The sequence below is a fragment of the Pleurodeles waltl genome, chromosome 1_1, assembly GCF_031143425.1.
Source record: "Pleurodeles waltl isolate 20211129_DDA chromosome 1_1, aPleWal1.hap1.20221129, whole genome shotgun sequence".
NCBI classification, from domain to species: domain Eukaryota; kingdom Metazoa; phylum Chordata; class Amphibia; order Caudata; family Salamandridae; genus Pleurodeles; species Pleurodeles waltl.
The window spans coordinates 8,306,797-8,318,869 of NC_090436.1; the positions used below are offsets into that span (position 1 = coordinate 8,306,797).

At 47.0% G+C, this 12,073-nt stretch overlaps 1 protein-coding gene across 2 annotated transcripts in view; it reads left to right on the forward strand.

Annotated features, from left to right (window-relative positions):
• The window catches only part of LOC138250423 (uncharacterized), an 89,327-nt gene extending 79,035 nt beyond the window's left edge, over positions 1–10,292 (forward strand). For both annotated transcript variants that reach the window (XM_069205341.1, XM_069205415.1), the window contains one exon: positions 7,775–10,292. In XM_069205341.1, the coding sequence (XP_069061442.1) occupies positions 7,775–9,439 (1,665 nt within the window). In that variant the 3' untranslated portion in view covers positions 9,440–10,292. The remainder of the gene's footprint in view (positions 1–7,774) is intronic.
• Positions 10,293–12,073: the final 1,781 nt, after the last annotated feature.

A 12,073-nucleotide genomic window follows, 5' to 3' on the forward strand; every position in this document is an offset into this window, starting at 1 on the left:
CTCAGACATTCTAGGCCAATGAAACAAGGGAACAAGTCTGTCCCAAGTTTTCATTTGTCCCAGATGCCCAGCTAGGGTAATGTCGTGGGCAAGAGTTAGGAGGAACTTTCTGTACTCCTGAGGAATCACTAATCTCCTGGCAGCTCCAGGTTTAGGATCCCTATGCTCAGTGTACAAGAGGTTGTCCTCCCAGTAAACTCTGTGAGAGTCACTGACATCCCCATTAGCCTGTTTGACAGCTTGCTGTCTGAGACCCTCTAATGTGGGACAGGTTTGCTGTGCCACACTCAGCTCCTCCCTGGCAGGCCCCCCTTCACCCAAAAGCACAGCAGTATCTGCTTCCAGCTCCTCTGGAGTAGGTTCTGCACATGGAGGGAATTCTTCTTCCTCAGAAGTTGAATGCACTGTAGAGGGAGGGATAGTAGGAAGTGGTTTGCTTCTACTAGCCCTAGCTTTAGGGAGCACTTGGTCCATTGTTCCAGGATCCAAGCTTCCCTGTCCTTTTTGCTTTTTGGCCTGAGCCCTGGTTAAAGCAAAAATATGCCCTGGGATGCCCAGCATTGCTGCATGGGCCTCCAACTCCACATCTGACCAAGCTGATGTCTCCAAATCATTTCCTAGTAGACAGTCTACAGGTAAATCTCTGGCTACCACAACTTTCTTTGGACCAGTGACCCCCCCCCCCAGTTGAGATTAACAACAGCCATGGGGTGGCTAAGTGTGTTGTTGTGAGCATCGGTTACTTGGTACTGGTGACCAAGTAGGTGTTGTTCAGGGTGGACCAGTTTCTCTATGACCATAGTCACACTGGCACCAGTGTCCCTGTAGGCCTGAACCTCAACACCATTTATTAGGGGTAGCTGCTTGTACTTATCCATATTAAGGGGACAAGCAACTAAGGTGGCTAAATCAATAGCCCCCTCAGAGACTAACACAGCCTCTGTGGCCTCCCTAACCAGGCCAACCCCAACTAAGTTACCAATAGTGAGCCCAACTACTCCCTTGGATTGGCTATTAGTAGGTTTGCTCCCACCACCACTGCTATTAGTAGGGACACTAGGTGTAGCAGTAGGGGTTGTAGTGGTAGGAGGCTTGGTGCTTTTCTTTGGACAACTGGGATCTGTTGTCCAATGGCCTTTTACTTTACATAAATAGCACCATGGTTTCTTTTCTTTGTTTTGATTAAAGGAGGATTTGGACCCACCACCCCCACCAGAGTGTTTTTGTGGGCCTGATGAAGACTCATTTTTAGATTTGTCCCCACCCTTGTCAGAAGACTTACCATCCTTCTTTTTGTTGCCATCTTTGTCACCCCCTGTATGAACTTTTCTGTTCACTCTTGTTCTGACCCATTTGTCTGCCTTCTTTCCCAATTCTTGGGGAGAGGTCAGATCAGAGTCCACCAAGTACTGGTGCAACAAATCAGACACACAATTATTAAGAATATGCTCTTTCAGGATTAAGTTATACAGGCTGTCATAATCAGTAACTTTACTGCCATGTAACCACCCCTCCAAGGCCTTCACTGAATGGTCAATGAAATCAACCCAGTCTTGTGAAGACTCCTTTTTGGTCTCTCTGAACTTTATCCTGTATTGTTCAGTGGTTAAGCCATAACCATCCAGGAGTGCATTCTTAAGTACTGTAAAATTATTGGCATCACTTTCTTTCACAGTAAGGAGCCTATCCCTACCTTTACCACTAAATGATAGCCATAGGATAGCAGCCCACTGCCTTTGAGGGACATCCTGTACAACACAGGCCCTCTCAAGTGCAGCAAACCACTTGTTAATGTCACCCCCCTCCTTATAAGGGGGAACTATCTTATGCAGATTCCTGGAATCATGCTCTTTTGCAGGATGACTATGGGGAATACTGCTGCTGCCACCATGGGTTTCTAAACCCAACTTCTGTCTTTCCTTCTCTAATTCTAAAGACTGTCTATCCAAATCCAGCTGTTGCTTTTTAAGCTTCAGTCTGGTTTGTTCCACCCTCAACTTATTGAGTTCCCTTTCTAACAATCTGTCATCTGGGTTGGTGGGAGGGACATTTCTAGATACAGAGGTATGATGAGAATGAACAGAAGGAGACCTGTCCCTTACAGAGGGCACGCTAACAGCTTGGCTGACAGTGTAATGTGAGAGCACATCATCTGTATGATGTGACTCCACCTCAGTACCAACTATGCTAGACTGTCTTGTAATGGGAAGGCTAAGAAGTTTCTTTCCTGAACCTTTACCTGGGGGAGTCCCTGTATCAGATTGAGAACCATTAGCTACTTTTTCAACAGATGGGGCACTTTTAGCCTTATCCTGTTCTCTAAGAATATTAAGTAACAGTTCCAAGGAAGGATTCTTCCCTACACTCAAACCTCTCTCTATGCAGAGACTCCTTGCTCCTTTCTAGCTAAGGTGATCATATGCAATCTTAGACAGGTCAACATTTTGGCCTGTGCCAGACATTTTAGAGAGGGTTAAAGTGATAGAAAAAGAGAAAAAAAGTTTGTCAGAGCTTTTAGAAAGAGAGAGAAAAAACTTTTTAAACTTTTTAGAACTTTTTAGAAAGTTTAGAAGTACTTTTCAGCACTTAGAATAGAGTGAAAAGAGCAAATGCAAAACTTTTTGGCTATGTGTATATACACTGACCTTGTTTTGTATATTTTTCTCTTATGAAAAGTACAATGACAAGAGTGGTAAGTAGTCTCAAAGCACTTATCCCACCACTGCACAACCAATGTAGGAGTCTGGACTGGCTTGTAGTGAGTACCAAGGGGTACTTGCACCTTGCACCAGGCCCAGTTATCCCTTATTAGTGTATAGGGTGTCTAGCAGCTTAGGCTGATAGATAATGGTAGCTTAGCAGAGCAGCTTAGGCTGAACTAGGAGACGTGTGAAGCTACTACAGTACCACAAGTGTCACTTGCACAATATCATAAGAAAACACAATACACAGTTATACTAAAAATAAAGGTACTTTATTTTTATGACAATATGCCAAAGTATCTTAGAGTGTACCCTCAGTGAGAGGATAGGAAATATACACAAGATATATATACACAATAGCAAAAATATGCAGTATAGTCTTAGAAAACAGTGCAAACAATGTATAGTTACAATAGGATGCAATGGGAACACATAGGGATAGGGGCATCACAAACCATATACTCCAAAAGTGGAATGCGATCCATGAATGGACCCCAAACCTATGTGACCTTGTAGAGGGTCGCTGGGACTATTAGAAAATAGTGAGAGTTAGAAAAATAACCCTCCCCAAGACCCTGAAAAGTGAGTGCAAAGTGCACTAAAGTTCCCCCAAGGACAAAGAAGTCGTGATAGAGGAATAATGCAGGAAAGACACAAACCAACAATGCAACAACGATGGATTTCCAATCTAGGGTACCTGTGGAACAAGGGGACCAAGTCCAAAAGTCACAAGCAAGTCGGAGATGGGCATATGCCCAGGAAATGCCAGCTGTGGGTGCAAAGAAGCTTCTACTGGACAGAAGAAGCTGAGGTTTCTGCAGGAACAAAAAGGGCTAGAGACTTCCCCTTTGGTGGACAGATCCCTCCCGCCATGGAAAGTTGTGCAGAAGTGTTTTCCCGCCGAAAGAACGCCAACAAGCCTTGCTAGCTGCAAATCATGCGGTTAGCGTTTTTGGAAGCTGCTGTGATCCAGGAGGAACCAGGAGGTCGCAAGTTGGACCAGGAGAGAGAGGGGACGTCGAGCAAGACAAGGAGCCCTCTCAGCAGCAGGTAGCACCCGGAGAAGTGCCAGAAACAGGCACTACGAGGATGCGTGAAACGGTGCTCACCCGAAGTTACACAAAGGAGTCCCACGTCGCCGGAGACCAACTTAGAAAGTTGTGCAATGCAGGTTAGAGTGCCGTGGACCCAGGCTTGGCTGTGCACAAAGGATTTCCGCCGGAAGTGCACAGGGGCCGGAGTAGCTGCAAAAGTCGCGGTTCCCAGCAATGCAGTCTAGCGAGGTGAGGCAAGGACTTACCTCCACCAAACTTGGACTGAAGAGTCACTGGACTGTGGGAGTCACTTGGACAGAGTTGCTGGATTCGAGGGACCTCGCTCGTCGTGCTGAGAGGAGACCCAAGGGACCGGTAATGCAGCTTTTTGGTGCCTGCGGTTGCAGGGGGAAGATTCCGTCGACCCACTGGAGATTTTTTCGGAGCTTCTAGTGCAGAGAGGAGGCAGACTACCCCCACAGCATGCACCACCAGGAAAACAGTCGAGAAGGCGGCAGGATCAGCGTTACAGAGTTGCAGTAGTCGTCTTAGCTACTATGTTGCAGTTTTGCAGGCTTCCAGCGCGGTCAGAAGGTGAAGAGAGAGATGCAGAGGAACTCGGATGAGCTCTTGCATTCGTTATCTAAAGTTTCCCCAGAGACAGAGACCCTAAATAGCCAGAAAAGAGGGTTTGGCTACTTAGGAGAGAGGATAGGCTAGCAACACCTGAAGGAGCCTATCACAAGGAGTCTCTGACGTCACCTGGTGGCACTGGCCACTCAGAGCAGTCCAGTGTGCCAGCAGCACCTCTGTTTCCAAGATGGCAGAGGTCTGGAGCACACTGGAGGAGCTCTGGACACCTCCCAGGGGAGGTGCAGGTCAGGGGAGTGGTCACTCCCCTTTCCTTTGTCCAGTTTCGCGCCAGAGCAGGGCTAAGGGGTCCCCTGAACCGGTGTAGACTGGCTTGTGCAGAATTGGGCACATCTGTGCCCAAGAAAGCATTTCCAGAGGCTGGGGGAGGCTACTCCTCCCCTGCCTTCACACCATTTTCCAAAGGGAGAGGGTGTAACACCCTCTCTCAGAGGAAGTCCTTTGTTCTGCCATCCTGGGACAAGCCTGGCTTGACCCCAGGAGGGCAGAAACCTGTCTGAGGGGTTGGCAGCAGCAGCAGCTGCAGTGAAACCCCAGGAAAGGCAGTTTGGCAGTACCAGGGTCTGTGCTACAGACCACTGGGATCATGGAATTGTGCCAACAATGCCAGGATGGCATAGAGGGGGCAATTCCATGATCTTAGACATGTTACATGGCCATATTCGGAGTTACCATTGTGAAGCTACATATAGGTAGTGACCTATATGTAGTGCACGCGTGGTATTAATCGCGTACTCGCGTTTTCCGGGTTGTCATGCAGTCTCACGGAGCCGAAGACAAGCGTACTCGCCTCTCCGGTTTCTGCTCGGTAATCTTGGAGCCTGATTTTGCTCATTTTCTCGATACGATCTGGAGTCGTAATAAAGGTTACTGTATTTGACGGTTACCGATTACTGGATTAGTCATCAGCATAGATGGTTCAAAACCGTACATTGGAGTATAGAAATCCTGTCATGATAGATAAGCATCACTTACTTATTGTGTGATATTTCGTGGATTGTGTTTGTTGAAGTTGGGTCAACCTTTGAAAAATTAAGAGCCCTGAAGAAGTCGTGTGGGATCGATTTGAAGTGTTCCCAAGACGAAACACGTGTTGGCTTGAATTGTACCATTTTGGAGATTTGTTCATACCTATGAGGAGCAAATATGTAAAGCATTGAATGAACTTTTTTTGAACTTGTATTAAAAATTGATACTTGAACTTAATTGATACTTGAACTTTTAAAAAAAAAATTATGGACCATTTTGATTAGTGTTTGTTGGTGTGCCACACACTGTAACCATGTAGTGCACGCGTGTAATGGTGTCCCCGCACTCACAAAGTTCAGGGAATTGGCTCTGAACAATGTGGGGGCACCTTGGCTAGTGCCAGGGTGCCCTCACACTAAGTAACTTTGCACCTAACCTTTACCAGGTAAAGGTTAGACATATAGGTGACTTATAAGTTACTTAAGTGCAGTGTAAAATGGCTGTGAAATAACGTGGACGTTATTTCACTCAGGCTGCGGTGGCAGGCCTGTGTAAGAATTGTCAGAGCTCCCTATGGGTGGCAAAAAGAAATGCTGCAGCCCATAGGGATCTCCTGGAACCCCAATACCCTGGGTACCTCAGTACCATATACTAGGGAATTATAAGGGTGTTCCAGTAAGCCAATGTAAATTGGTAAAATTGGTCACTAGCCTGTTAGTGACAATTTAGAAAGAAATGAGAGAGCATAACCACTGAGGTTCTGATTAGCAGAGCCTCAGTGAGACAGTTCATCACTACACAGGTAACACATTCAGGCACACTTATGAGCACTGGGGCCCTGGTGAACAGGGTCCCAGTGACACATACAACTAAAACAACATATATACAGTGAAAAAATGGGGGTAACATGCCAGGCAAGATGGTACTTTCCTACAACACTTTGCTGTACTGCAGCTATCTAAGAAGTGCTGGTAATGAACTGTTTAAGCATTAAAATGTTTCCATTTCGGATGAGTGCTGTACAGTGCAGCAAACTAGCAAAGTAGGAAAGGTAAGAGGAAATTAACACATTTCTCCTTCTTAACGTCTGCTTCAAAGTGGCATTTTTTTGGTGCAAAGCCCTGTGTACTGTTGCAGTAACACTGTGAACTGAATTCACACCTTTGAGAGTGATACAAAGTCAGGCTCCTACACTGTGCTCTGTAGAGAGCATCAGCCACCTAGCCTTGGGGAAGCAAGCCGGGATCAGAGAAGGAGAAGTGAAACAGTGGGTTGAGGCAGAGCACTACCTGGATATCATCCAGAGACACTAACTTGCATTCTGTCAATGTAGTGTGTAATCTTTACTTCTAGTTCTCTGTATTAAGGTACTTTTCCTTCTGTTAAAGGTAAGCTCGGGGCTGGAACTTCTGGTACTGTGTTGTGTGCTTGTTCAGCTCTGAGCTCAAGCACTCCTACACTACCTCCCTGAGAAGCCTGTGACTGCTCGAGCACCTCCACGGTACCCCCGTGAGAAGGCTGTGACTACTCGAGCATCCCCACACTACTTCCCTGAGAAGCCTGTGACTGCTTGAGCACCTCCATGGTACCCCTGTGAGAAGGTTGTGACTGCTCGAGCACCCCCACACTACCTCGCTGAGAAGCCTGTGACTGCTTGAGCACCTCCACGGTACCCCCGTGAGAAGGCTGTGACTGCTCGAGCACCCCCACACTACCTCCCTGAGAAGCCTGTGACTGCTCGTCCTCACTACCACTGAGAATCAAGTGTGGAAGGGGCTATACTTGGCCCAGCTTGCAGACCCATAGTAGGGCAGAACCTGGACATCAGAGGCAAATGACCTCAACTTGCACGGTTGAGGCCCAGCAGCCCCTGCGTGCCCATGACCCCCATATTTGGGTCTGACAGACTGTGTGTGTGTGTGTCAATAAGTGTGTGTGTGTGCGTGTGCATGTGTGTGTGTGTGTGTGTTTGTGTGTGTCAATAAGTGGATGTGTGTGTGGTTGCATGTGTGTACGCACATGTCTGTGTGTGTCTCTGTGTGTGTGTCAATAAGTGAGTGTGTGTGGGGGTGGTGTGCATGTGTGTGTGTGTTCGTGTGTGTCAATAAGTGGATGTGTGTGTGGTTGCATGCGTGTACACACATCTGTGTCTGTCTGTGTGTTTGTGTGTCAATAGGTGAGTGTGTGTGGGGGTGTGTGTGCATGTGTGCATGTGTATTTGTGTTTGTGTGTGTCAATAAGTAGACATGTGTGTGGTTGTGTACATGTAGGTGTATGTGTGTGTAAAATAATATGATATATAGGTTGTGGATACAAGGTTAATTACTGACTGGCCAAAAATCGACGCCTTGTACAAGTTATTCATTTTCAGTTAGATAAGTCCTCACAGTAACTTTTCTATCTCTATTGCATTTTCAGGACATGCCCACCTCCAGTCCACACAGCGTCAACAGATTTGTTTTGGGATACTTGCCACAAGGAACAGCCTATGAACAGTTGTTGAAGCAACAGCACCCGGAGCAAGCAATCCCTTTTTCCAATGTTCGAGAGCTATTTACCGCTCCTTTAGCAATGCAGAGTGTGCGTCGGCTATCCTCAGACAACTCCAACCACATCTCAGAGGATCAACGATTGACACTGAGCAGAAGGGTGGTAGAAACATCAGTGATACAGTCACCCATGGAGCCTTCAAGGCATCAAGCAAGTGATGACCCTTTAGACTATCAGGAGCTTCCCCTGAACTTATCTTCTAAAAGAAGGGTCTCTGAGCCCTCCGGAGGTCAAGAAGTCCACCCAGATCCTTCTCCTGCCTCACCGTGCACCACCCCAAGGTTTCTCAACCATGTCTCCACCCTTTACCCCCCTTATCATATCCCAAAGATTGAAGGACCTCTAAAGGACCAGATTCTTGCCCCAAAGCCCTGTGCAAGTCAACGTGCTTCTGAAGTCAAGAACACCGCAAGAAGTGCAAGTGCTCCGCAATGCATGTACCTTAGCACCTCCAGTAGCCAAATCAATTTAAAAAAAGACTGTCTGGAGGATGCTAAATCTGAAAAGTACCTGTCACTGGACCTCACCAGTGGTCGCACTTGTGTGATGTCACCTCCTGAGAGGCTGGCAGGATACTACAGCACCTCTTGGGATAACGGCCACAACCGCCTTGCGATTCCCCTGCCACATGCCTCAGCAATGCAGATTATCCCAGCTACACAGCCCAGCCCTACCTCCATGGCACAGCCCATGGCTGCCAAGCCTGAGAGCCACTGCAAAGCATCTCAGGTGTTTGCAAGGCCCACATACCAGAAGACAGAGCCCCAACAGCAAGCCCAGCCACACCTGTCCGCAAGGGAGGAAGCCTACGTCTTCTCACACTCATTGATGAAGCAGAAGTACTCATATAATGCTGGGACTGGTAGTCCCTTGGTAGCAGCCTCCACCAAGCCTGAGATAAAGCCAGCTCTGTATGGTGCAGCCCAACAAGACCATCGATCGACTCCTACAATCTCCCCAATCATTCGGATAGAAATGTCCGAGAGCAGGGCTAGCTTCCCAGGGTCATACCAACTCAACAGCCAAAATGTGCCCACACCCACAGGAGGCTACAGAAAACCTGGATTGTCTCCAGTTGGACTCATCAACGCAGGCAGCCATTTTGGGCAATGCAGCCTTCCAGCTCATGCTACATCGCCGACGACTGCTTGCGAAAGCAGACCGTTCGACGACATGCTCCAAAGAAGAAGCAAAATAAAGACTTGGCGTGAGCAGCGATTGGCCAATGGACAACCGTCCTTGGACGTGAAGCTCCCACGAGTTGGACGGCAGGAAGGCCTTTGTTACGACAACATAATGTCAACACAAGTGGTCGGTTATGTGCCTGGAGCCTTACAAAAATATCTACCTCTTGAATCTCACCTTAAACAGGTGTCTGGGGCTTGCTCAGGGGGCCAGAGGCAGACCATTTCCAGCCAGCACCAAGGACGTGCACTGTGGTACCCGGCCAGCCTCCAGAGAGACACACTGGGGGTCACAGGACAGAAGGGGTCCCCACAGGTGCAAACATTTTCTCCTCCTGTGGTATCCTGAGACTGACAGGGGGTCTGAGAAGGTGAAATAGTGGAACACACGTTTAGAAATGCATTTCTTTTTCTCATTTTTGTAAAAACAATGTTTAGACCTATGACTGTGAATGTCAGAATGTCTTGAAGATGACAGATCTGTGCTTACATGCATTTCAGTTGATGCAGCCCCATCTCAAGGCAATGCAGAGGTCTCCCTCAGATGACAAAGTATTTGAAATCTCTGGTGTCTCCTCCAGGATATGTGAAACAGAAGCCCACCGTGTGTCTGGGAATCTGGGAATACAAAGAACTACAAAAACACAGAAATGGTTAAATTAGCATAAATGTAAGTGGCACTGCAGGGACGGTCAGAAATGTAACTCCTTTGGCAGACTTAGGCGGAGAGGTAAGGGGAGGGATGTTTTCAGACCTCAGGACCCCAGAGCACGCCTTCCTGCACAAACACAACCCTTAGAGTCATTTCCCACTACATGCCTAGCTCCACCCATGTAGCGCCTCCCTGCCACAGAGTCACGTAAGGCTGAGACTTGTGTTACTCCATATTTAACAAGGACCACAGAAGTTGGCCGTTTGTGGCTTGGTAAATATCATTGAAGGTTTTGCGCTGCCCTTGGGTCCCCTTGCATAGCACAAGGGCAATGCAAACCCATGAGAAGTCTGGACCTGAGTGTGCTGCAGGAGCCATGAGACATGGGTACTCACCAGGCCTGAGGCATCTGCAGTCAGTCCTCTCAGGGGGTTGCTGATTCAGCAGAGTTTAGTGGAGGCTTTTGAAACTGTTCATAAGTTGACCCAAGTAAAAGATGAGATTTATATAAAAGAAACCCATGACAAGTGTGCTTTGCTCTGTGCAGTAAAACGTATTCGTAAAAAGTGTCTCAGTGGCTTGTGTTCAGGATAGGTATCTGTCTTATTTTGCACCCTTCTATAGCGCCTCTCGATGGAGGTGTCAGTGCGCTTTGCACGTGGACTATGGACACAGAGGTCTTGGGCATATTGAATCAAGTTGGGGATCCAGGGTGGGGCTTTGGGGTTAGTCGCTGTACAAGCATGAAGAGGCTTGGAGCAGTGTCCTGCCTGGTCCTGTTGGGAGCAGTACGGAGGAAGCACGGGTGGGATGGGGAGAGAGATGGGGACAGGTGGAGAAGGGGCGAGTGCAAGCAGTGCTTAGGTCAGGGACGGAGGGTGAGGAAGGAGATGGATAATAGGGCGGGCCCTGGGAACGGTGGGTTCCCAGATCAGGGCTCAGCATTTATTGGGGTGCGAGAGGGTCTTGCTGACTCCTCATTCCAGCAGCTGGAGTTCCAGAGACATGGCTTCTGCTGAGAAGCCCTGTCTGTTTACACCTTCTTCCACATCTGATTTCAGTTGTTTCCACTCCTGTTTACAGTTTGTTCTGCAACTGTTTTAAATTTCGTCCACTCATATTTTCAGGTTTTCTACTCCTGTTTTCAGCTTCTTCTACTCTTATTTCCAGTTTCCTCCACTCCTGTTTTCAGTTTCCCCTACCCTTGTTTTGAGTTTCTCCCACTCCTGTTTTCGATTTCTTCTGCAACTGTTTTCAGTTTCTTCCACTCCTATTTTCATTTTTTTCTACTACTGTTTTCAGTTTCTTCTACTCTTGTTTTCAGTTTCTTGCACTCCTGTTTTTTAGTTTCTTCCACACTTATTTTCAATTTCTTCCAATCCTGCTTTTCACTTTCTTCCACTAATGTTTCAGTTTCTTCTATTACTGTTTTCAGTTTCCTCCACTCCTGTTTTCAGTTTCTCCTACCCTTGTTTTCAGTTTCTTCTACTCTTGTTGTCAGTTTCCTCCACTCCAGTTTTCAGTTTCTCCGACCCTTGTGTTCAGTTTCTTCCACTCCAGTTTTCAGTTTCTCCTACCCTTGTTTTCAGTTTCTTCCACTCCTGTTTTCAGTTTCTCCTACTGTTGTTTTCAGTTTCTTCCACTCCTGGTTTCAGTTTCTTCTGCAACCTTTTTCAGTTTCTTCCACTCATATTTTCAGTTTCTACCACTCCTGTTTTCGGTTTCTTCCACTCCTGTTTTCAGTTTCTTCCACTCCTGTTTTCAGTGTCTTATACTCCTGTTTTCTGTTTCTTACACTCCTGATTTCAGTTTCTTATACTCCTGTTTTCAGTTTCTTACACTCATGTTTTCAGTTTCTTCTACTCCTGTTTTCCGTTTCTTCCACTCCTGTTTTCAGTTTCAGCCACTCCTGTTTTCAGTTTCTTCCACTCCTGTTTTCAGTTTCAGCCACTCCTGTTTTCGGTTTCTTCCACTCCTGTTTTCAGTTTCTTCTACTCCTGTTTTCCGTTTCTTCCACTCCTGTTTTCAGTTTCTTCCACTCCTGTTTTCAGTTTCTTCCACTCCTGTTTTCAGTTTCAGCCACTCCTGTTTTCGGTTTCTTCCACTCCTGTTTTCAGTTTCTTCCACTCCTGTTTTCAGTTTCTTATACTCATGTTTTCAGTTTCTTACACTCATGTTTTCAGTTTCTCCTACTCCAGCCTGAGTATCCTTTCCTCATTCTGTGTTTATTCCCTATTGAAATATTTAGAGCCGAAGGTAACTAATGGGTCTGTACATGGGGCCAGGTCTGAACCTGATCCCTGTCAGTTCAAGAGAGATTGAGGCCACTGC